Source organism: Camellia sinensis, chromosome 1 (assembly GCF_055761805.1).
Source record: "Camellia sinensis isolate YWXY chromosome 1, ASM5576180v1, whole genome shotgun sequence".
NCBI lineage: Eukaryota > Viridiplantae > Streptophyta > Magnoliopsida > Ericales > Theaceae > Camellia > Camellia sinensis.
The window spans coordinates 92,097,808-92,125,039 of record NC_138961.1 but is presented as its reverse complement, the minus strand read 5'-3'; the positions used below and the strand labels follow the sequence as shown (position 1 = coordinate 92,125,039).

Genomic DNA, 27,232 nt, shown 5'->3' with positions numbered 1-27,232 from the left:
TGAAATTTTAGCAATACAAAAAATTTAGTTGAAAATTCAATAAAACATAATAAAATATTGAGTGAGTGACTTAACATACTTTATGAATGGTTGAACCGCGCTTGTATTGAATAAGATGTACCGATGAGCTTCTACCCAATAAGTATTATCAAGATAAAAGCTTGTGTTTTCACCAATAGCATGACCCAAATTATCAGCACCACTATAGTTCCTCACGGGTCGACTAGATTTGGTTTCCACATCATTGAGATATTGTGCACAACAATTCATGCATTCTTCCATAAGATATCCTTTAGCAATTGATCCTTCAGGATGAGCTCTATTACGCACGTATTGGTTCAAAGTAAGAAGATACCTCTCAATTGGATACATCCATCGAAACTGAATCGCTCCACCCAATAAGGCTTCATCAGCTAGATGTATAGGCAAGTGCTCCATTATATCAAAAAAACTCGGAGGAAATATTTTCTCTAGATGACAAAGTGTTATAGCGATACGATCTTGAATATATTGCAAATCCGTCGCACGATTCCCTTTCGAACACAATTGTCTAAAGAAATTGCTCAATTCAATCAAGGGTTCAATTACATTCTTCGGTAACGATCTTCGAATAGCCAATGGAATAAGTTGTTGCATCAGAATATGAATATCGTGGCTCTTAAGACCCCTAATGCTTCTATCATGTAAGCGCACACGATGTGATATATTGGATGAATACCCGTCGGGAACTCTTACTTCCTTCAACACTTTCAAGAACAAATCTTTCTCATCCTTGGTCATCGTGAATTGTGCTGGTGGTAAATAGGCTTTATTCGACCCTCTTAATTGCAAATGTAGGGGTTTTCTAATATTCATATCTTGTAAATCACGCCGAGCATTAACACCATCCTTCGATTTTCCTGCAACCCCTAATATTGTCCACAACACATTGTCACAAACATTCTTCTCTATATGCATCACATCGAGGTTGTGTCTTATTAGATTGTGCTCCCAATATGGCAATTCATAAAAGATACTCTTTTTCTTCCAACTATGGGTGCGATGTCCAGCTTTCTCCTTCTCTACATGTCTCCTATGCCTCTCCTTAAGGTCATCCCTCTTGTATTGGGTTAAAATACCCTCATATTCTAATTGTAGCAACATCTCAGTTCCAGACAACAATTTTGGTTTGAGTCTGACTTCCCAACTACCATCAAATGATACTTTATCCTTCCGGAATTTATGGCCAGTAGGTAAAAATCTGCGATGACCCAAGTATGATTGTTTCCTACTATGCTTCAACCAGCACGATGTAGTTTCCTTATTGCAACAAGGACATGCATATTCGCCTTTAGTGCTCCATCCTGACAAGTTTGCGTATGCAGGAAAATCACTAATTGTCCACAGTAAAGCTGCATGCATTTGAAACATTTGATTTGTTGATGCATCAAATGTTGACACACCCTCATTCCATAGTTCTTTCAACTCCTCAATCAACGGTTGCATATACACATCAATCTTGTCACCAGGTCTTTTCAGGCCGTCAATAAGCACGGATAAAATTAGAAATGGTTGCTTCATGCACATCCATGGCGGCAAGTTGTATGGAATGAGCACAACAGGCCAAGTGCTATGAACTATGTTCATCGTCCTGAATGGGTTAAAACCATCAGATGCTAAGCCAAGCCTTACACTTCGGCAATCATTACTAAAGTCAATATTCCGATGGTCAAAATCTTTCTATGCAAGAGAGTCAACAGGATGCCTGAAGACACCATCATCAGTTCGTTCCTCTGCATGCCATCTCATGAACTTGGCCGTCTTGGATGACATAAACAACCTCTACAACCTTGGCTTTAAAGGAAAATACCTCATCTGTTTTGCAGCTATTTGTTTGCCACCTTTGTTAGGACCATTTGAACCACCATCACCATTTGATTTCCATCTAGAACTATTGAATATGACACATTTGTCAAGATTGGCGTCCTCGTTTCGAAACAACATGCAACTGTTGCGACATGCATCCCACGTCTCATACGTGTAGCCCAAATCTGCTGTGACCTTTTGAGCTTTATAATATGAGTCCAGGAGTTTCACACCCAACGGGAACACCTCATTTAATAACTCAAGCAACATGTCAACAGACTTGTCTGTCCACTGATTAAGCACCTTCAAATGTAGAAGTCGAACAATGAATGACAAAGATGTGAACTTCTGACAACCCGGATACAATTCACTTTGTGCATCTTGAAGAAGTTTGAAATACTTTGCAGTCTCTGCATTTGGACCGAGCTGGGGTTCAAATGCATGGGGATCAGGCCCCTGTGGTTCATCACCCTCAACACTTGTACTGGCATGTGGATTTCCCATAGCCCCTTGTATCATTCCAATCATATCATCCCCAATGTCTGAATTTGCTAATGTTTCATTCTCTCGATTACCATGCAGAGATACGTAAGATTTCCCATGATTAATCCAATGTTTGTATTTTTTTAAAAAACTATTCAAAATCAGATGCTCCTGTACACCCTCTCGTACAAAATAGTATCGATTCTCACACTTCCTAGACGAACAACTGATCATCGAACCTTCAACCCTATTGGTGTAGGCAAACACAAGGAATTCATCAATCCCATTAATGTATTCGCTCGACATCCTATTTGGCAAATCGATCGAACTCTTATCCATCATCTGTACACATCCACAAAAATATCTCATCAAAGTAACTCTAAATATAATACCTACGTATTCATGTACCATGATACCTATCCATCCAATTTCTCTCAAATAGGTAGGTAGTCTTATCCTAGTTAATTATTTACCGATTTAATAGGAGAACATAAAAAATGAAATACTTATACAACAACACGTGAGATCAATTAATTGAAGAAAAAAATGATATAATTTCATACTTTCTGAGTCATAACTTAAAAAATAAATAAATCATAACCAAATGCCACATGAGGTACAACCAAAGATCTTATAAGTCTTAACTAAAATAATATCATAATTAACGAAGATAATTCATCATAACTAAAGAAAAAAAAATGACGTAACTAATGATGCATATGATAAATGGATGTGTATGGTAGAATTCTCCAAATTATTAGTATTCCATTATACTATGCGGCATTATTTATAAACTTGATAGATGAGTTATACAAGAACACACTAATCAAGTATATTGTCTCAAAAATTATTTAATAAAGATGGATCATTATTCTGTATATTATAATTTTGAACATCACATACATAATCTTATGTAACAAAGTAGAATAAGAAAGCCCAGTCCAAGTTTCTTTTCTATCTATATATATGGAGGCCCAATTACTTTCCATACTACAAATTACTTCCACAAACACACCAGCAAAGATCAACCAGGTAACGTAAATACTTAAATGCCTCGCACGCTACATGTTGGGAATATTGTAAGATATGCTCTCCTTGAAAGAAAATGCAAAAACTACATATAATGAAATGATAGCAGAACTGCATTAGCTATGGTTATGAAGTTCACAGACTAGATAGATGTATAGTACAACCAAATTAAGCACAGAACCATTACCTGTTGATAGAGTGGTGACTGGAACTTAAAATCCACCAAAAAATAAAGGCTTCAAGTTCCTAGATCAAGTCCCGGCCTAAATTCCCAAAAGTTTATCAAATGATCAAAAAGACTACTTTTCGATACAGTTGTTTGGAAGAAAAACAGAACAAATGATAGGTACATCAATAACAGTATCAGCAAAATTAAACTCATGATTTATTTTATTATAAGACTTAAACTTTGAGTTTTTTTTTTTTTTTTTGTAATTTTTCATATTATTTTTTATTGGACACTTCTTATATTATTGAGAATTGCATTACTTTAGTGATTAACTAGTGTATATAATATGAGAAATTTGTTGGATTATATTATGAAATTTGAAGTATACCAATGAAGTTTTTTGAAACTCTTCAATCGTGGAACTAAACTGGATTTGAACAAATTTTGCAGTTTGGTTTTGGTTCGATTTCTAAAATTTCACGATTTATGATTCCAAAATTTCTCTAAGGATAGGTTTAGTACTTGGATCATCTCATAAACAAATTAAACTAGTATGTAAACACCCCTACTAAAACAATTGATTAATCAGGCTAAAAATGATTATACATCATTCACTTTTATAAGTCATGTATATTTTCATTTCCAACATTTTTAGCAAGTGGCCACAAATAAGAGACCCGTTAACAATTTTTTTTTTTTTTCAATATCTAAAAATAGGTTGTGAATTTTTAAAAGTTTATTATTTTTCAAAAAAATAAAATGATTGGAAATAATGAGTGTTTCCATAAATGTTATTATTATTTATTTAAATATACAAATTAAGTGTTATTATTTATTTTCAAAAAAATAAAATGATTGGAAAACAATGAAAACAGATTTTAGTTTTAAGTTGGGAATAATATCAATGTAATTAGAATTATAATGTATATATATATTTATATATAATTTACATATTTATATATATATATATATATATCAATATATATATATAGATGATACAGATATATCATATACATTCGCAGATGATCTACAGATCTGTATATATATATATATATACAGAGAGAGAGAGAGAGAGAGAGAGAGAGAGAGCATACGCAGAGAGAAGACTTGTCGTCCTCGCCGCCGGTACCTGTCGTTCTCGCCGCAGCACCACCGCACCACTGTTCGCCGTTCGCCATTCGTAGGGATTTGGTTGAAATGATCAATACAGTCGTTCGGCTTCGTAGGGATTTGGGGGGAAAAATTTTGTTTCAAACATTTAGGGATTTGGATTATGTTTTGATCGAGCGGCAAGATGAATAGGGGAGAGCGGGGCAAAAAAGATTTTCACTTTTTGCGATGGTAGGTTTTACACCGTCGCAAATGGCAAGTATTTTGTTCATAAAACGACGCCGTTTAAATTAGACTTTTTTGCGACGGACATTTGTCGTCGCAATACGTAAACTATTTGTGACAGCAAATGTATGCCGTCTCAAAACATTTTTTTTTTTGCGACGGTAAAAACATCCATCGCTAATACTGATGCATTTACTCCCCTATCCGCGCATTTTTTATTACCGACGGGGACAATGCCATCGCTAAAGCCTTCATTTGCGACGGTTTAAGCTGCCGTTGCAAAAAATCATTTTTTGCGACGGGATAAGCGCCGTCGCTAATGCTTCCGTGTTTTTTACCCCCTTTTCTTGTGGTGTCACATCTCTTTATTTGTGGCATTCAAATATTAGGATGGGCTAAAATAGCATATCCTAAGCTAAAATAATTAATAAAACAAAACACTCTATCATATCACTCTCTCTATTTTTTTGTTTATTTTTTTATAAAAAATCAAATAACTAATTAAAATAGTCTATTCCCAAACGAAAATATCAAATTCCAATGGCATTGATACCACTATAGCTTACCTTTTATGTGTCACGGTTCATTATTGTTTGGGAAATTATAATTCAGCTGTTTTCATAAAATAATTATAAATTTATGACAAAAAATTTAAAAGTTTGAGGATAAATTACACTCATCTTTCTTGAGAATTGAAAATAGTATAATTAGCCTCACACTTTTAAGAGTAATGTTATGAATACTAAATTTTCTATCAAATAAATGATTAAATGACGCACGTGGGTGTGGGGTCCGTAATTTTGTGGACCCCATACCCATGTGAGACATTTGGTCATTGTTTAGTAGAAAATTTGGGACCTATAATATTTTCCTGCTTTTAATATAATTACATTAGGAAAATGTTATGGCCCCAAATTTTCTACCAAAAAAATGACTAAATCTCTCAAATGGGTGTGGGGTCCACAAAATTGCAGAGTCCACACCCATGTAAGACATTTAATCATTTATTTGTGGACCCCACACCCATATGAGAGATTTAGTCATTTTTTTGGTAGAAAATTTGGTATCTCTAACATTATCACACACAGCTCTGCCCTCTCTGGCAATTCAATATTAGGCTTAAACTGGCCTGCTGGCAGAATGTAATCACTCGGATCGTAGGCTTCCCCAGCGACACTCCCAGACTGCTCAAACCCTGATTGAACATTTCCATCGTCTTCTAAAATCTCCTCTGTTCTATCTCTGCCAGTCACCACCATTGGCTCGGGTTGGGTTTTGGAGATGTCCAACATGCACAAAGAGTCAGTGCAGTCGGGATGGATCACCTCCGGCTTAGGCAGGTGGGAAGGAGTGATATATATGTTGGGATCGTAAGACACGACCCTAGTCTGGATGAAGTTGATTCTTTTGGAAGGTGGAGCTTGGTTGCGCAGTGGATGAGGGTTTGTAGTGACATTGGGTTTTTTTGGAGGTACAATCACCTGCTTGTCAATGAGGTCTTGAATCGCATGACGCAATCTATAACATTGGTCAGTGTCATGACCGTGTTGTTGGTGATATGCGCAGTATTTTGCTGGGTTATGAGAATGAGGGAGTGGATTTGGCAATGGCCTCGGCTCCAGGGGCTTTAAGTGCCCTTTCTTGATTAATACCCCTAGAGCCTTGGACAGGGGCATATACAGTGGGGTAAACGTTCTTTGGCCTCTGGGTTGGAATCGAGTGGTTTGTGTGTTACTTCCGGATGCGCCGGAGAAAGGTGTAGCTGCCATGGGTCTTAGAAGGGGAGGGGGAATGGTGGTGACCACGCTTACTTCTGAAGCTCTAGCATTTGTGGCATTGCTGGTGCCTGTGTTGTTGTTGCGGTTGAAAGTTCTTCGGGGTTGCTCTCTATCTTGGTCAATCAGACCTTGTTTCATTGCATATTCAATTTGTACCCCCATTTCATGTAGATCTGAAAAAGTGGGAAAGGGGAGCACAATCATTTTTTGCATCAGTTTTGGCTGGAGATTGCGCACAATCATCCTGATTTGGTCTTTGTCGGTAGGCCTCAGGGTCATCATCGAAGCTTTCGCCCTTCACCGAGTTACTAAATCCGAGAAGCTCTCCTTAGGCTTCTGCCTTGTTGTTTCGAGATCTCGGGTCGTAATCTCGATTTGGGTATTGTAAAAGTATTGCGCGACAAAGGCCTCGGCCATTTCATCCCAACTCTGCTTGACATCATCCTCTAACTTCGCATACCAGATAGCGGCCACACCCGACAGGGTCCGGCCGAATAGTGAAAGCTTTTGTGGTCTGGTGAGGCCCATTGGCCGTAGTATATCTGAAAATAGCCGGAGATGCACCATGGGGTCCCCAGATCCGTCGAAGCGATCAATTTGCGGCATTTTAAACCTATCTGGCAGCGTCACAGCTACGTTGGTATATCCGTCCTCAATATCCGGGATAGCCTTTACCCCTTGGGATTTCTTGAACAACTTCTCAAGCTTGCTTACTTTCAGTGCTGTATGGTCTACCTCGAACTCGAAGGGAGAGTCCGGTTGATTAACAGGCGTAGGTGCCTTAGATAGCTGGGGCAGAATTAGGGGCGGAGCTGGCCCCGTTGGTATGTCCGTATCTGCCTGGACATTTGGTGCCTCCTCGGGTGCCAGGATTTCTATTGGGGGAGGAACTGGGTGTGAAGCAGATGCTCCGGCTTGTCATTGCAATCTGGCAATTAACTCTACCTGCTGGGCCGTGACCTCGGCCTGTTGTTTGGCAAATTCGTCCCGGTGAACAGCATCCTGCTGCATGGCTCTCATGGTGTCCTGCATTTGACGCATCATTTCCTCAACTCCTGTCGGTCCCGCCATACTGCCCTGATCTGTCTGAACTATTGGTAGGTCTATCTCTATAGCAACAATTGGGATCTCAATCCGACTGTCCACTGATGGGGTAATCCGCTGCTCTGGCAACCTCTGCTCAGATACACTGCGGCTTTTCAACCTCCGTCTGATAACCGGGGGTAGAGAGTGGAACACTGGTTGTCCATCGACCAGATCCTCAAATCGATTGAGTCGGCGACCTCTTGTCTAGAGTGCTTGGGGAATATCTGCTTAGTCTGGAGCAATTGTGCTAAACTACCTAGCAAAAAGATAAATAAAGCAATAATAAGGAAATAAACGAGCAGACAAACGGACAGCATAACGGCGTAAATAAACACAACACACAGTTGGGTATAATTAACACACAATTGATACACTATTCTCAAAGACCGATCATTATTCCCAAATCACTATTCCCAAATCACTGTCCCCGAAGCTGAATCTGATACCCGTAGATAGCTGATTCCGAAAATACTGAACTGGTGCCCGCAGGCCCTTGATACCCAGAAATACTGAACTGGTGCCCGCAGGCCTGATACCCAGAAATACTGAACTGGTGCCCGCAAGCCTGATACCCAAACTTGCAAACTGATACATGCATTCGTATAGAGACGCACTCTAAAAGCACATAACAAACAAGTAAGAGCCAAAACACCCCTATGTTGGGGTAAGGTTTCCGTATCCTATTTTGTTAGGAACTAAGGTTTCACTACGCACGCAGCGGTTTCAAACAACCTATAAACGAGTAAGCAACCTGTCCTAGTTTGGAATGGTCACTATGGATTCCGAATATGCACTAGGTCGAATGGTCAAAAAGGGTGCCCCGGTAAAATCGGGGTTTGAGCTCCCATACTAGCAGAGCCCGTAACCGGTCAGCCTTATGGCACGCTTCTCGAAGTGAGCCTCCGACAAACCGTTCAGGAATAGCAGATCGCAAACACGGTGTCCTAGGCGCACCAATGAAAATGCAATGCAAAGAAACACAAAAGTGTAATCAAAACAAGATATCATGAGTTCGAGTCAAGTTCTCTAAATTCCCCAGCAGAGTCGCCAGAAACTGTAGACGTCCCCGAACGTCCTGGGAGGAAATCCCGTGTTGTTCATTGGGCTCACTACAGTTCAGGACTCAATGTCACGGTCCTGTATCTAATCTTGCAGAGTGCAACGCAAGACTGATGAAATCATCAAAGAGTCCAAAATCTGGCAAATCGTTTTTGAAAACAGATTTTTTGAAAGAAGTGCCAAATCATGGACTGCTTTGCTAGATACAGAGCTGCCACCTAAATATTTTATTTTGGGGAAATTTAGGAAACCCTGACTCGTTGCCTAAGGCCACGTGTCCATCATCACCAAAGTTGCCTTGGCTCGGGAACTTGGGTACGATTGGGGAAGGTCACTTCGTGAGCACCCCCGCCCACCTGACCAAAGATCAGCCTTTACTAACCATGATATCTAGTTTTGAAAACATTATGTGCTCTTATTCCGATTATTAGCCTAGATTTACTATGTGATGCACACAGCATACAAGTATAGACTGGATCGCCTGAATTGGAACAAAACATCTCATGTTTGTTTATTTGAAAATAGTTTGATGATACTACGCGTAAGTAGGCTAAGACGTGGATTTGCCACCCTCAGGTGGTCGTAGAAAACAAGATGATTTGCCACTCTCAAGTGGGCTTAAAACTCACAGTCGATGAATTCTTCCAACTCAGATAATCCAACCTTCACCCACAGGCATTCAGGCAGGTATATCATATAAGCAATTAGCCTCATGGTAAGCATGCTATCATGGTAATCACTCACACACATGCAAGGATGCCAAAGCATAAAACTTACCGAGTACTCCAAGCCAAAACAAAAGCTAATTAGAAATCCATGCATGGTCCTAACTATACAGTAATGCCTAATGCAACACATGCAAAATGCAACTAAGATAGGCTCGGCTATTCTAAAGATGGCATGTGAAATACTACAACTAACAAGTATTCAACTTGGAATTGAAATACAAATGCAGTTAGCATGATGCGCCGAGCCCGATGAATGCAAAATAGATGAATGAATGCAAACATGCTATCATGCTGTATGTTAATTGAAACATGCCCTAATCTAACCATCATAAGCTGGTAAATAAAAGGGAGAAAGATGTGGGGTTGGAAGGCATACATCACACACACGCACACTTATTACAATTGTGCCCTCGCTTGGAGGGTCTGAAAGAATAATACAGTCCGAATAAATAGTACAGTCCGAAATGAATAATTAAATATTACAAAACCCTAATTAATTAACAAATTAATCTAGGAAAGCGAGTAAATCAGCATGCAAGCCTATGGACTGCCTCAGCTCTGTTCCGAATGATGGGAGATGCATGCTTGAGTTGCCTGGCGCGAAAATCCATTGCGATGCCCCGATTCGCCTCTGTTTCCAATTAATGCAGGAATGTGGTGCAATGCTTTAGAAAGCTGCTGATTTCTGATTTGCTACAGCAGAGAGCAACAAAGGGGCATGGCAAAGTATTTTCACATATGTATGCATGACTACTCTTCAGGGAGTGTAGTCCTCAATCCTCGAGCCACCAATCACACATATCGATGCATGATGGCCGAGGAGTCGAATTGCATGACTCAATATGAAATGAATGCACATGAAAACACAACAAGACCTAAACTCCATCATGGGTAATCCGAAGTGTTGGCGACAGGGAATTGAGACACGTTCTGTCACTCGGAGTACAAAATGTACCTCGTTTCCCGTGCTTGGGCTAACTCCTATCCCAAACATGATGCAAATGAGACGGCATACACAATGCGATTAACATACAACCTAGCATACGCAATGCTATGAAATGGCATACACAATGCTCGATGTGACATGGCATACACGATGCTCTAACATGCAATCTAACATACGCAACGCTATGGACCGAAATGACATACACAATGCACGATGGACTTACACCAACATGAATGGACCTCAGCCACACTCACATCAATGGCCATTGGATGAAAATGAGACAACCGAAACGCATGCACACATGCACGCCAACCGAGGACCGAACCTAAGGCATAAAATACCACTCTACCAAAGCATGGCAAGGATGAAGCATGGCATTCAAACATGCAAATTTCAGCACTAAAACATGATACTAAATGGTCCCGAAACATGGAAATATGGCACCCGATGCATGGAATAAGCCCCGAAACTCAAAACTAGTCCAATGCATTGAACCACAAGTATACAAGTCAAGCATTATTTGATCATGAAGGCAAAAGACAGAGCCAAGGAAATCCCAAAACATGCACATTTCTAGTTTAGAGCATGGCCAAAAGATGCTAACATGATGGACTAAAATAGCATGCAACATTGGCTAGCAAGCATGGTTTACATGGCATGTATATGAAGCGAATGAGAACTCATCAAACCAGCCAAAAACAGTGAATAAAACATGCAAAATATACCCAAATAATCACTGAAATGCAGCCAATGCATGCAAAAATAAGGGTCTTCTTTGGAGGTCCTTGCAAGGGGTTGTTAAGCACATCCAAGATAGATACTTAGCATGACCAAACCAACTTTGGAAATGAGTTATGACAGCCCTAAAACTCACAAAATTGGCCCTGAAATCAGTCAAGGAAGCATACGATGAAAGGCCCCCTCAAAAGGCCTTGAATGGAATTGTTCTACACATGCACTATAGACATAAAATATAATCAAAAGGGCCCTGGACAGACCTAATGCAGACCTTAAAACCCACAAAATTGGGCCCAAAAAGTGACTTCAATGCATGCAAAATAGAGCCCCTTTGGAAAGTCAATGATGCTAGTAAAGAAAATGAGGGGTGAGAGGGTCACCCATCAATGATTTCAAAGCTCAAAACCTCATCAAACCCACTAAAAATCCCCTGGATTTCAGTGGCTATGAGGCCAAAACAAGTCCAATGCAAATGCTCTAATGCATAGCCCTAAATATGAAGGAATGAAGCATGCAAGGAAGGAGATGACTTCAAATAGAAAAGTGACCTCAAGAAAACTTAAAGAGGAGGTCAAAACAAGGATTTTTCCAGTTTATAACAAATCTCGAAAATTTTTACAAGTAAGGCTAAAGTATGATGCAAAAATAGCCCTAAAAGAGAGATAGTGGGTAAGGGGAAGTAGATTACCTCAAACAACAAAGTGCCCTTACACAAAGTTGAAGAGGAGCTCAAAATATGACACTTTATAGTTTATGAAAAAGCCCAAAAATACTTGCAAGTGAAGCAAAGTAATAAAGCAAAAAAATGCAAGTTTAAGGGAAATAGACACTTACCCTTGAAGAGCCGACCTCCAGCAGCTTTTGGACCAAGTTGGTGAGCTTTCAACCTCTGCAAATGACTTCCAAGGTGCTAGAATGGATGATGGAGGTGTGGTGCTAAGGGTTGTAGTGCAAATGGACCAAGAAAATTAGGATTTCGGAGCTTGGAATAGTGACAATAGAGGAGGGAGGTTATAAGCTTTAAGCAAAAAAATCAACCCCCTGATATGAAGAGGAGGGCCTCTCTTATAGAGAAGAGAGGCCAAAGCTTCTCTTGGAAGCTTCAAAGATCCTCCATACACGTGTATGGAGGATGCACCAAATGCCCCCCAGCTGGCACAGCTGTAAAGCATTCAGAGAGAGCAAAAAGCAAGAAGCAGTTCGGCCAGTTCAAGTGGCCGGCCGGCCACTCCCCCTAGTCGGCCGACCAGGGGTCAAAAGGTTCAAGCAAAATTTCTGGTCGGCCTACCCAGAAAGGTGGCCTCCTAGATGAGTAGAACACAGCCCTGTAAAGAAAAACCAGAAAATGTGACCCAAGAGAGAGAAAAGCTAGCTTTTAAGCAAGGTTCAAAAGGGTCAAGATGAATTTCTGGCCGGCCTACCCATATTGGTGGCCTCCCAGATGAGCACAACACAATGGTGATATGAAAAGCCAGAAAATGTGGCTCAAAAGTGAGAGAAACTAGCTTTCTGTCCGAAAAATCAGCTTTTGGAGAGAGAAAATGAGAAAACTAGCTTTTCAGGGAAAGAAGTGGCCGGCCACCATCCTACCACCTCCCTAACAGTGAAAATAGGGTCTCTACCAAAAATGGACCAAAACGGATGCAAAACGAAGGTTCAGGTGCCAAAACGCGCGGTTCGTGGCCCCGAAAACAGGCTGCTAGGGCACCGGAAGTGGTGTATGACCACGAAGGTGGTCTCCAGGGCCACAGTGTTCCTCTAAAGGGAGGAAATAAGATGTGTGCCAAAAATCGGAGTAAACGGAGGTAGTTAAGCGGTCCCGAATCGAAGCACACGGCCGACGGCTCCGAAAATCGAAAACCGGGCTCCAAACGGGAAAAATGCCCTACGACCACGAAACGTAGCCTACGGCCACTGAGAGATGGTCTACGAGACCTCTCCCTCCCTTCGGGAAGAGAAAACAGAGAAAACAGGACCCGGTTCGCAAACCGAGGCAAGGCACAAAAAGAGCCCCGAAGTCCGGAGGCAAGGCTCGCAGCCGAGACTTTGAAACCTCAGAACGAGCACAACATGCAACATCACCGAGCGCTCAACTGGTGACGTCTAAGTCTTAAGGTCAGTCAAAAATGGGGTGTCTACACCTGGGGAAGATTCTAGCTATCCTCAGATAGAGTTGTTGAGTCAATTGCATGTCTACCCCTGTTCAAATAAAATTTTACAATTAAATTATTGTAATAAGAAAGGGTCATGCTACTATATACAAAGGTGTGTACTATATGTAACTTAGGGTATTTATAATACTAATATTACAATCACTTTCAAGTGATAACTAAAAAAATTACAATGAGTTATAACTAAACATCTTATAAAGTATAATCAAGAACTTTTTTGGTCATAACCAAAATAATAACTGTAATAAAACATAACCAATGCTACAATGATTCACAACTAAGTCATAACTAAAGGTCAGAACCAAATACTACTGTAGGCATAACCAAAAACCTATCCGGTCATAATTAAAATAAAAATCACAATGAGTTAGCACCAAATCATAACCAACACCACAATAAGTCATAGTCAAAAGATCACAAATATCATAACTAGACATATGATACACATTCCAAAAGGGATATATTGTAAAATTATAACTAACACCACAAAATGGTGATACATTTCTTATAATGTGTCTCTTTTTGGAGTTTTCTCCGTGTGACAATGTTTGAATGACAGCAAGTGAAGAGATGGAAACAAGAATGCTATTATTAAAAATAAAATTCATGCATCAATACAAATCAAGTGTTTACTTCAGTCAATAATTCTTTATAGGAAAACATTAAAATTTTAAGCACCATTTACTTATTATACTATTAATATTGTGTTTGGGTATTGAATTTCCTAAAAAATAAAAATAAAAAAAAAAAGGAAAGAGAAAGGTTGCTACTTCATTCAATTGATTTTTTCATTTTCACAAACCATTCAACAAATTCAAAATCTAAACACAACTTAAATGGTTCATAATCTTTCAAAAATGCGAGATTTCCATTAATAAAAGGAAAAAAGAAAAAAAGAGTTTCTAATTCATTCTCTTATTCCTCTCATTTCCCCTTCACAAATCCAAAATCTAAACATTCTAATGTTTGGTTTACTAAAGCCGTGTTTGGATACTTAACCAAATATATATATATATATATATATAGTTATGGCAATGCTAGAGACCAACTCCGATTCCAGTTTCGCCTCTCAAGCTTCGACTAGGACAGCTAAGTCCACTGAGGAAGAGGACCACCTAATTCGTAGTATCAAGAAGATTAAGAGCTCACTAATCCCGGAACCAGTGAAATAGAAAACGAAGTGGTGATGGCTCCTACACCAACAGATGACGAGCTAAACCCTCAAGTATTGTCGTCTCCGAGCAGATTACCTGTGAAATCCTTTAAGGAAGCTCTGACCACGATGAAAATCAGTGCCTATTTGTTTGAAGACCGAATAGAGATTCTCTCTTCAGATGAAGAAGACGATGAACAAGAGGGACAACTTGATACCGAACAACCACTCACGGAATCCATGAATGTACCCACTATCTCCCTCCTCAAAAAGCTCCTGCAGAAAATTCGTAAACCAAGGGAGAGCACTCTAATCATCAGACTACTAGGGAAGAGTATTGGTTACAACATGCTTTGCACTCGAGCAAAACATATATGGGGGCTTCAAGATGAGTTCACTGCCATTGATTTGGGTTACAACTATTTTTTATTTAAGTTTTATAATCAAGAAGACTATACTAAAGTGTACACTGGAGGCCCCTGGGTGATCATGGATCACTACCTGACAGTCAGAAAATGGGAACCAAACTTCAAGCCTTCGAAAGCTTTTGAAACCACAACCGCAATTTGGGTTCGGTTTCCGGAACTTACGATTGAATACTACCAGGATAAAGTCCTTTTCGCGATTGCCAAAAACATTGGGAAACCCCTGAAGATAGACTGGACAACCGCAATGGCAACCAGAGGTAAATTTGCACGAGTATGTGTAGAGATGGACCTAACCAAACCACTGATTCCCAAATTTATTTTGGAGAAGAAATGCTATAATATAAAGTATGAATCCCTCCGCTCTTTCTGCTTCCTTTGCGGACGAATTGATCACCGGAAAGAAGCATGAAGATTTCGATCGCAAACTGCACAGCCGGCAGGGGAAAAGGTAACCGTTACCGATGCAGTCAGTGGAGCTCCTGTCGATGAGACCAACGGTAACCAGCAACATCAGGAAACTTTGGAAGAGGATTTTGGGCCTTGGATGCTGGTTACCAAACGGGGTAGACGACCTGTTCAGCACAGGAAAACTCAAGAACCATCTGGCACAGTAACCAAGCCCAATAAGTTTAGATACTTAGAAGGATCTCATGAGGAACAAGGAGAACAATCACGGGGCCGTAAACATACCAGAGTTGGTGCCGATAAGGTCATGAGCAGCCACTCAACCCCTCTAAATCCTAACCAGACCTATGAACCCAATGATAGAGATAGGATGGCCCTGAACTTAACCCCATCCAAAGGGAAAAATAAGCTAACCCAACATCTACCCATGGTTACCCGGACTGGTGCTAGTACATCGATGCACGTGAAGGAGCCTATTGCAGAGGTGTCAGGCCCTGAGCACATTGAAATAGAACACTCTCACAGTGAAAACCACCCACAATCTGGCATGACTGACATGATATGTGTCTTGGATACTAGTACACGGCAAGAGGATTTGACTTCACAAACAGCTATAGCTAGTCTATCTCACACAACCAACTGCACTCCAAATATCACTATCCCTGGTGTTAGTCTTTCTCCAGTACTCACGGACCCATTGTTACAAGAAAAAGAACCCCCCGACCCAGGAGAACAACACAATGGAGAAGGAAAAAGTAACGAATTCAGAGGCTCAAAGACTTTATGTAGAGCAGCATCTGAGACAGACTAGCTTGGTGGGGCTGTTATTAGAACCAGAGAACGAAACTCTTCACCTAGTCACTTTCGACTGGCGGATAGAACAAATTCGGTTAATCATCGAGCCAAGTTGGGGGGACAATCGACCACATCCACTCCACTCAGTGCAGATGGCCTCTCTCAGATCAACGGAGGACAACCGTCGGAGAATACGTAGTATCATAAACCTCGAAGGTACCACCCCCCCATCATTCCCTTTAATGGATTTAATCCGTCTTCTATTCTGGAATTGCCGCGGTGCCGGCAATAACAAATTTAAACGTAATCTTGTGGAAATTGTCAAGACCCATAAACCAGAGATTCTGATCCTCATGGAAACCAAGGTGGCCTTTAGCACCATGAGAGAATTCTTTAATCAACCTGGATTCACTGCCTCATCTACGGTTGATCCCGTAGGCAGAGTGGGGGGTATATGGATTGTTTGGGATACAAGCCAAGTGAATGTTAGAGCCTCTATAGTTAGTCCACAAGTCATTCACACTACTGTACATAAGGAGGATTATGAGGAATGGGTACTGGCTGCTGTCTATGCCAGCCCCAACCCCAGCCTTCGGGAACGGCTTTGGCAGGACCTTGAAGATGTAGCACATTCAATGCAACAACCTTGGTTGGTGGCTGGAGACTTTAATGACTACGCTAATCAAAGTGAAAGAAGGAGTTTCTCAGCTAGCCACAATACCAGTAGAACTCAAAAATTTCTTGATCGGGTGAATAGCTGTAATCTAATTGACTTGGGCTGTTCCGGACCTCGCTTGACATGGACGAACAATAGACAAGGTATAGCTAACACCATGGAAAGACTTGACCGAGCTCTATGTAATGCGGAATGGAGGTCCATGTTTCCTGAAGCCACAGTTAGAGTTCTTCCTAGAACTTATTCTGATCACTCCCTGTAGACGTCCCCAAACGCCCCGGGAGGGTCGAGCTCCCATTCTGTTCATTTGGGCTCACTACAGTTCGGACTCTCAATTTGTCACGGTTCTAAATCTGAACCAAAGAGTCCAAATCCGGCAAATCATTTTGAGAAAACATATTTTGAAAGAAGTGCCAAACATGGAATGCTTTGCCAGATACAGAGTCGCCACCTAAATATTTTATTTTGGGAAAATTTAGGAAACCCTGACTCGTTTGCCTAAGGCCACGTGTCCGTCATCACCAAAGTTGCCTCGGCTCGGGAACTTGGGTACGATTGGGGAAGGTCACTTCGTGAGCACCGCCGCTCACCCGATCAAAGATCGGCCTCTACTAACCATGATATCTAGTTTTGAAAACTTTATGCGTTCTTATTCTGGTTATTAGCCTAGATTTACTATGTGATGCGCACAGCATACAAGAATAGACTGGATCGTCTGAATTGGAACAAAACATTTCATGTTTGTTTATTTGAAAGATGGTTTGCTACTCGCAAGTAGGCTTGAAATGCAGATTTTGCCACCCTCAGGTGGGTTTAAGAAAAGATGGTTTTGCCACTATCTAGTGGGCTTAAAACTCACAGTCAATGATTTGTTCCAATTTAAGTAACCCAACCTTCACCCACAGGCATTCAGGCAGTTATATCACATAAGCAAATAGCCTCATGGTAAGCATGCTATTCATGGCAGTCACTTACACGCATGCAAGGATGCTAAAGCATAAAAACTCACCGAGTACTCCAAGCCAAAACAAAAGCCAATTAGAAATCCATGTATGATCCTAATTATGCAGAAATGCCTAATGCAACACATGCAAAAATGCAACTATAGCAGGCTCGGCTATTCTAGACATGGCATATGAAATGCTACAGCTAACATGTATTCAATTTGGAATTGAAATACAAATGCAGTTAGTATGATGCGCTGAGCCCGGTGCATGCAAAACAGATGAATGAATGCAAACATGCTATCATACTGTATGCTAATTGAAATATGCCCTAATCTAACCATCATAAGCTGGTAAATAAAAGGGAGAAAGACGTGGGGTTGGAAGACATACAACACACACGCACACACTTATTACAGTTATGCCCTCGCGCCGAGGGTCCGAATAAATAGTATACAGTCCCGAATAAATACAAAAATCCTAATTAATTTACAAATTAATCTAGGAAAGCTATAAACTGGCATGCAAGCCAGGGACTGCCTTGACTCTGATGAATAATGTATGTTTGGGCTGCCTTGTGCGGAAATCTATTGCGATGCCCCAATTAGCCTCTGTTTTACAATGATTTCTTGGAAAGCGCGCCAAGCCCCGGAAGACTGCTGATTCTTGATTTGCTGCAACAGAGAGCAGGAAATGGGCATGACAATGTATTTTCACAAATGTATGCATGCCTCGATCCTCGTGCCACCAATCACGCATCTCAATGCATGATGGCCGAGGAGTCGAATTGCGCAATTCAATATAGGATGAATGCACATGAAAACACAACTAAAACCTAACTCCATCATGGATAATCCGGAGTGTCGGTGACTGGGGAATTGAGACACGTTCCGTCACTCGGAGTACGAAATGCACCTCGTTTCCCGTGCCCGGGCTAACTCCTATCCCAAACACGATGCAATATGCATGACATGCATGAAATGCAACAAAGATACAATCCTAACATACACAATGTTATGGAATGGCATACACGCTGCACGAGGTAATACACAACCGAGCATACACAATGCTATGGATGAAATGGCATACGCAATGCAATAATGGGCTTACACCAACATGAGAGAGCCTCAGCCACAATCACATAGGAGGCCATCAGATGAAAACAAGACAACTCGAAATGCGTGCACGCGTGCACACAAACCGAGGACCGACCCTCAGCCACCGAAATGCCACTCTAATGAGACATGGCAAAGACATGGAATATGATATGCAAACATGCAAAAATCAGTGGCAAAATGAGGGGCAAAACAGCCCCGAAACAAGGCGAAATGACACCCGATGCATGGAATTTCTCCCGAAATGCAAAACTAGGTACATGAAATGGCTTACAGCTATACAAAGCATGCATTATTTGATCATGACATGTGAAGACAGATTCAAGGCAGCCCCAAAAAAACCATGTTTACAGTTCTAAGCAAGGCCAAACAGCAAACACAAATAGGGAAAAACTAGCATGCAAAAATAGCCCTAAATGTGAGATAAAGAACCAACTCACAGCTGCTGACCCCAAACAGATTAGGGCCCTTCAACAATGTTGAAGAGGGGCCCAAAATATGATGTTTTACAGTTTATGGAAAACCACAAAAACCAACACAGGTATGGCTAAGCTCTCATGCAAGAAAAGGGCCAAAAGATAGACAAAGAAGCAAGTAGTGGTTTCTGGCCTTAAACACAAAGGGGCTCTTCAACAATGTTGAAGAGGGGCCAAAAATAATGCACTTTACAGTTGATGGCCGGACCCAAAACAGTATGCAAGAATGCTCAACATGCTATGCAAAATAAGGCCAAAAATAGGGATATAACACAAAGTATATAAAATATGCCTCAAATCATGAAAGACCCTTAATGAAACATGAAGAGGGGGTCAAAATAAGACTGTTTTCAGTTCTGAAAAGAGACCAAAAACAGAAGCATCCGAGGCTAACAAATCATCCAAAAAAATGGCCAAAAGAGAGATATAATGGCAAGTAGTAAATGGAGGCCACAAACAGCAATGAGACCTTCAACAATGTTGAAGAAGGGCTCAAAATAAGCAACTCTTCAGTTTATGACATGCCTCAAAACAGATTATACATAAGCCTAAAATACTACGCAAGAAATAGGCATATACAAGAGGGATAATGAAGCAAGTGCAAGATGGGGACCTCAAATAACAAAAGTCCCTTAATGAAACATGAAATAGAGCTAAAAAAACACTACTTTCAGTTATGGCCGGAGCTCAGATATACAAGAAAGAGATGCTAAGAAATGTTGCAAAAAATGAGCTAGAAAGAGGGAAATGGTAACTCACCCTTGTAGACCAATCTTTAGCAACTTCTTGGATGAAATTTGCTGCCTCCTAGCCTCTGAGAAGACCTCCAAGCTGCTGGAAATGGAAGTGGTGGTGTGGTGCTAGGTGATGGTGTGTAAAAATGGTTAAGAACTTAAGGGGTTTTGAGGTTTAGAGTAGAGAGAGAGAGAGAAATTTAATGAGAGAGCTCAAAACCAAAATTTTCTAACCCTCCAACACAGCTGGGAGCTGCTGGTTTTATAAGAAAAAAGTTGGAAAAGAGGGGGAAAAAAGGGGGGGAAAACAATTCAAGTTTCCCTCCAAAAAAGGCCAAAAAGTGGGATATAAAGGCAAGTGGTAGCTGCTGAACCCAAATGACCGAGATCCCTTCAACAAAGTTGAATAGAGGCTCAAAAAAAGACACTTTATAGTTTATGACCAAGTCCGAAACAGCTCACAAGTAAGCCTAAAATACCGTGCAAAAATAGGCCTAAAAGAGCGTTAAAGAAGCAAGTGATAGGAGGAGATCTCAAACAGCAAAAGGTCCTTAATCAAACATGAAAAGAACCTCAAAATATGACTATCTCAAGTTCGGGTCGGAGCCCAAAAATGTAGAATGAAGGTTCGGGAGCCAAAACACGCAGTTCGGGGCCCCGAAAGTGGGCTGTTAGGCACCGGAAGTGGTGTTCGACCACGAAGTTGGTCTCTCGGACCACAGTGTCCCTCAAAGGGGAGCAAATAAGATGTATACCAAAAATCAGGGCAAACGGAGGTGGTTAGGCGGTCCCGAACCGAGGCACACGGCCAACGGCTCCGAAAAACCGGAAACCGGGCTCCAAACGGGCAAAATGGCCTATGACCACGAAGCGTAGCCTACGGCCACCGAGAGATGATCTACGAGACCTCTCCCTCCCTTCAGTAAGAGAAAATAGAAAAAACAGAGCCTGGTTCGCAAACCGAGGCAAAGCGCAAAAGAGCCCGGAAGTCCAGAGGCAAGGCTCGCAGTCGAGACTCTGAAACTTCTGAGCAAGCACAATATGCAATATCACCGAGTGCTCAACTGGTGACGTCTGAGTCTCAAGGTCGGTCAAAAATGGGGTGTCTACACTCCCCTCTTGTCGTCTACACTCAAGGTATGCACACTTTAAACCCCCGTAATAGGCCCTTCCGTTTTGAGGCTGCTTGGATGTCTCATCCTGACCTTAATGTTATTAAATCCTCTTGGCACTGTATGAACAATCAACTCCTTGACTCTACTGCTATCTTTACTAATAGAGTTACTGAATGGAATAAGAAGGTATTTGATAACATTTTTTAACGCAAACGGAGACTACTCGCTAGAATTGAGGGTACTCAGATCTTGCTGAAAAATTCACACACAGTCTTCAAAATCTTTAAAAACATGCTTATTAAAGACTATAATGAGACTTTGCTCCAAGAGGAAATGCTTTGGTTCCAAAAATCTAGATCCAAACATATCACCCTTGGAGATAAAAATACCAAATATTTTCATATCTCCATTCTGAATAAAAGACGCAAGCTTAAAATTAATGCCCCTAAGAACGATGATGGTAATTGGGTTAGTGACACTGAGGGGGTTAAAAGTCTCATCCTTGACTATTTTAAGAACCTCTTTACTAAAAGTGACACTCAACATTTAGATCACTGGAATAATGTCACCCCTGCTAAATTCTCTAAGGAAGATAATGATGGCTTTTTGAAGCCTTTGTCTAACCTGGAAATTCTTCAAGCGGTGAGAAATATTGGTGCTTTTAAAGCTCCTGGTATTGATAGTATCCAAGCTATCTTCTATCATAACTACTGGAGTATTGTTGGCAAGTCTGTGTGTGAGTTTGTTAATGCTTGCTTCCATAGCAAGTTCGTTCCTGATTCTGTGAATGAAACTCTCATTAGTCTTATCCCTAAGATCGACAACCCTGCCAATATCAAACAGTTTCAGCCCATTAGCCTCTGCAATGTTACCTATAAGATCATCTCAAAAATTGTTGTGAATAGAGTTAGGCCTCTCCTTGACAGCTTGGTGAGCCCCAACCAAAGTAGCTTTATTCCGGGTAGAAATATGGTTGATAACATCATCATTACCCAGGAGATTCTTCACACATTGAGGCATAAAAAAGGAAAGGAGTGAGGTATGATTTTTAAGATAGATTTGGAAAAAGCCTATGATAGATTGTCTTGGGAGTTTATTAGAGACACTCTTGTGGAGTTTAATATGAATGATGAATGGATCAATCTCATCATGAGTTGCATCTCTAACAGCAAATCCGTTGTTCTACGGAATGGAGAGGTTCTGGAAGGAATTAAGAATGAGAGAGGCTTGAGACAGGGTGACCCAGTCTCCCCTTACCTCTTTGTCCTTTGTATGGAAAGACTTTCTAACATGATTAGTTCCAAGGTAGAAGGCGGCCAGTGGAAAGGGATTAAGGCAGCTCGCTCTAGCCCACCCATCTCTCACCTATTCTTTGCGGATGACCTTATTTTATTTGCCAAAGCTAATCTCTCCAACTGTGATACTATTATGTCAGTTCTCTCTGAATTCTGTGCAGTTTTTGGGCAAAAAATAACCACTCCAAGTCCAAGCTGTTTGTCTCCCCCAATTTAGCCCGTAACAAAGCCTTATTCCTTAGCTTCCATAGTGGCATCCCTTTAACCCAAAACCTTGGTAAATATTTGGGTTCTCCTATGATTCATGGTAGAGTCAACAGAAACATGTTTAGGGACACCTTAGAGAAACTTAAATCTAGGTTGTCAGGTTGGAAGGCTAGAATACTCTCCTTAGCTGGTATAACAACTCTTATTCAATCTGTCACCTCTGCTATACCCAGTTACAACATTTAGACCATGGAAATTCCTAGAAGGGTCTGTGATGAAATGGATAGACTGAACCGTAATTTCCTATGGGGTGACATTGATTCTAGGAAAAAAGTTCACCTAGTTAACTGGGAGAGTGTTTGTATTAGCAAAGACAAAGGAGGTCTAGGTATTAGAAAAGCAAGAGATCAGAATGCTGCTTTATTAACCAAACTTGGATGGAAGATGCTAAGCGACAAGGAGAAATTATGGTGTAAGGTGTTGCAGTCCAAGTATCTGGGAAAGCATTCCTTTTTTAGCTAGCCCATCAAGAGAAGTTCTTCACATATCTAGAAAAGCATATGCAAAAAAGTAGAGATCATTTGAAGAGGGGAGTTAAATGGAATGTAGGAAATGGTGAGCACATATCTCTGTGGGGTGACTGGTGGTGTGGGAAACAAGCTTTATTTAATTCTTACCCCTCCCAAAAGAACAATACCCTCCAGAAAGTCAGTTCCATCATCAATGATGAGGGTTATTGGGACATAGGTGCTTTGGACAACATTCTCCAATCCCATGATATTCAAGAAATTCTTAAAATTCACAGGCCTCAATTTGTTACATACACAGATTCACCTGTTTGGATTGGATCAACCTATGGCAACTTCACTACAGCATCAGCCTATCAGCTCATTACAGAACAAGAAAGTAATGGGAGGGCTTGGACATGGCTTTGGAAATTAAAGATTCCCCAAAAACTGAAATGCTTCCTGTGGCTTATTCTAAAACAGAGGCTGCTAACAAACCAACTGAGACTTGTGAGGAACATGACCACATCTAACATTTGTCCTAGATGTGGGTTGACAAGTGAAGATTTGAATCATTTATTCAGAACCTACACCACTTCTCAAAACCTCTGGATTGCAATTAAGTATAGGAATTGGTGGGAGGAAGGATGTGATAGGCCTATTCTTGAATGGATTACCTCTAATGTGAAAACTAACAGTGACTATTTTCATAAAAAATGGCAACTGGTTTTCATAATTACACTTTGGCAAATTTGGAATGATCGCAACAGATTAGTGTTTGATAATCTCAATCCTTCCATTCAAATCAGTCTCAAGAGCATAAGGAACGATGTTCATGAGATTGATGAGGCCTATCAATCTGTCCTCCACCCCAGGCCCCATCATCCTAGGTTAATTCATTGGCTTTGCCCTTTTGCAGGAACTCTCAAACTGAATGTTGATGGCTGCTCCAAAGGTGATCCAGGCCAAGCTGGTCATGGGGGGCTGCTGCGAGATGATACGGGACTGTGGCTCTGGGGTTTCAATGGAAAATTGGGCCACTGTTATAGTCTCGAAGCGGAACTGTGGGCTATTTACAGAGGACTCACAATATTATTCCAAAAGGGCACCAAGGCTATGGTTATTGAATCAGATTCGGAGCTGGCCATCGACCAATTACAGAATGGCCCGTGCCTTAATTCTCCATATAAAGCTCTCATAGAGGATGCGGAATTCTTGTTGAGAAGATGCAACTGTTCCCTGCAATATACACCAAGGGAGGGAAACAAGTGTGCTGATTTGCTTGCCAACATGGGTGTATCACAAGATGAACATGTTCTAGTCCTTGAAGAACCCCCTGAAGAAGTGAAGGCACTGCTCATTGCTGACTTGACTAGAACTAGTGTTTTGAGGGATTAGTTCTTCTTCTTTCTTTTGTTTTCCTGTGTTGTTTCTGTTCGTCTATTTGTTTTGAACTTCCTTTGAATCAAAAAAAAAAAAAAAAAAAAAAAAAAAAAAGAATGATTATTCTATAAGAAAGTATAAGAAATTGACATTTCATTTTATTCTAACTTTTTTTATAATAAACTAAACGTGAAAATAAATATTATAATGAAATAATCATTCAGTGTCACCTCAATTTTAATAAACTAAATGCTACCTAAAAACAATGAAATAACATAGATTTAGAATAAAAGTTTCATCACGTCTCTTTATTTGTGGCATTCAAATATTAGGATGGGCTAAAATAGCATATCCTAAGCTAAAATAATTAATAAAACAAAACACTCTATCATATCACTCTCTCTATTTTTTTGTTTATTTTTTTATAAAAAATCAAATAACTAATTAAAATAATCTATTCCCAAACGGGAATATCAAATTCCAAATGGCGTTGATACCACTATAGCTTACCTTTTATGTGTCACGGTTCATTATTGTTTGGGAAATTATAATTCAGCTGTTTTCATAAAATAATTATAAATTTATAACAAAAAATTTAGAAGTTTGAGGGTAAATTACACTCATCTTTCTTGAGATTTGAAAATAGTATAATTAGCCACACACTTTTAAGAGTAATGTTATGAGTATTAAATTTTCTATCAAATAAATGACTAAATGACGCACGTGGGTGTGGGATCCGCAATTTTGTAGACCCCACACCCATGTGAGACATTTGGTCATTGTTTAGTAGAAAATTTGGGACGTATAATATTTTCCCGCTTTTAATATAATTACATTAGGAAAATGCTATGGCCCCAAATTTTCTATCAAAAAAATGACTAAATCTCTCATATGGGTGTGGGGTCCACAAAATTGCGGAGTCCACACCCATGTAAGACATTTAATCATTTATTTGTGGACCCCACACCCATATGAGAGATTTAGTCATTTTTTTTGTAGAAAATTTGGTATCTCTAACATTATCCATTACATTAACCTTTCTTTCATCAGTATAGTTAAAATGATCGAAACTAATGTTAATGGTAGGAAACCAAAGATTAAATAAAAGTAAAAAATATACATTTTAGTAGGTTACCCAATTTTTAATTATTAATGTTTATGATCTAAAATCATTTTTCTAAACTTACATTGAATTGAAATTTTTATTTATTCGTTTATCCAGCATGGGATCTTTCCATCTCAAATTTTATTCGCAATTTGACTAACTGTTACTAAAGTGAATTCTGGTGAAGACTGTCATGGAAAGTTTTTATACTAAAATCGAATTTTGAAATCATCAAAATTGTAAAAATAGATTTTACAGTGGGAGAAATTGCAATTACGTGAAAGGGAAAAAATAATTGCAATTTAGTGATTTGTTTCTCCATATTGCAAAGGAAATAAGAGCTTGGAAAATAATTAGAAATAGGGGATGACTGGGAGTGACCAGAGAGTGACGGGGTGGTAGAGAAGGCGAGGAAGGGGTTGGGAATGGTAGGGATGGGTGGCAATGGATAGATAATGCACCATTACATATTAGACTAAAATTACGAGACAATGATTTATTCACTCTCTTAAAAGTGATTTAGGGTTTGATGTCCAATTTGAAATAATATATTATCTTTTGAATAGATCATTTTACACTTTATTTCTGTCAAATATCTTAACCGATGTTATTAGTTGGTTGGCACAATGTGAAATATTAAACGGTAAAAATGATACAATTAAAACAAGAACCAAATCGACACAAAATAATATAAAATAAAATATTTTCACATAGAACTATTTCAAAATAGTAACTGTAGCAACATATTTTGACGTTTGGACTACACAAATATGAAATGGAAAACATAATTGGTCGAGTATGCAGAAATCTAGTGGCAGAAGCTTCAAAGTTGTGATGCAGATAGATTGGCCTTGGCCAAGTTGGCCCAAAGGTGCGTTTTAGTGATATTATATTTTTATTTTTAAAACTATTGGTTAGTTAGGAATATTTTAATTTAGTATAGAATTTTATGGAATATTAGGCTTTTTAAATTGTGTTTTCCTATTTTATATTTTTCTTATTCTACAACTAGCAATCAACCCGTGCTACGTACAGGAGAGTTTAAAAAAAAAATTAAGACAAATATTTTAGATTTGAATAATTACCTTCTGAGCGATTTATAAATGACTCAAAAGATTTAAGAGCATATTATATTTAGTTACATTTTAAAAGTATAAATATTTTCTACTATGTAAATTAAATTAAGAACAAACTTTAGGGTGATTGAATTATAAATTTATTAAATCTGTGTCACATGCAAAGAATATTAATTTTTCTCTTATTATAGAGTTTTTTTTATTGACTTTGTTTATTGTTCTTTTTATTGAGTTGATAATTTCACTTCTATCATCAGATTATTTAATAGGTGGCTATTGCACTTCTATAATAATAGAATTATGTTTATGTGAATGTAAATAACCTCTATATTTAAAAATCAATGCTCCCAATTTATAGGATTGAGGTTTTCTTTTATTATATCTACAGTTGCACCGCAAAAAAAAAAAAAAAAAAAAAAAAACTTTTACTTCAATTACATGTTAAAAATGGA

The 27,232-nt window shown here is 39.6% G+C and overlaps 2 protein-coding genes across 2 annotated transcripts; both read left to right on the top strand.

The window, feature by feature from the left end:
* Window positions 1-16,300: 16,300 nt before the first annotated feature.
* On the top strand, window positions 16,301-17,086 carry LOC114283095 (uncharacterized). The gene has a single exon (XM_028225928.2). It carries the CDS (start codon window positions 16,301-16,303, stop codon window positions 17,084-17,086), a length of 786 nt encoding a protein of 261 aa, XP_028081729.1.
* A 5,163-nt stretch (window positions 17,087-22,249) lies between these two features.
* On the top strand, window positions 22,250-22,720 carry LOC145806391 (secreted RxLR effector protein 78-like). The gene has a single exon (XM_082903232.1). It carries the CDS (start codon window positions 22,250-22,252, stop codon window positions 22,718-22,720), a length of 471 nt encoding a protein of 156 aa, XP_082759358.1.
* The last annotated feature ends 4,512 nt before the right edge of the window (window positions 22,721-27,232 follow it).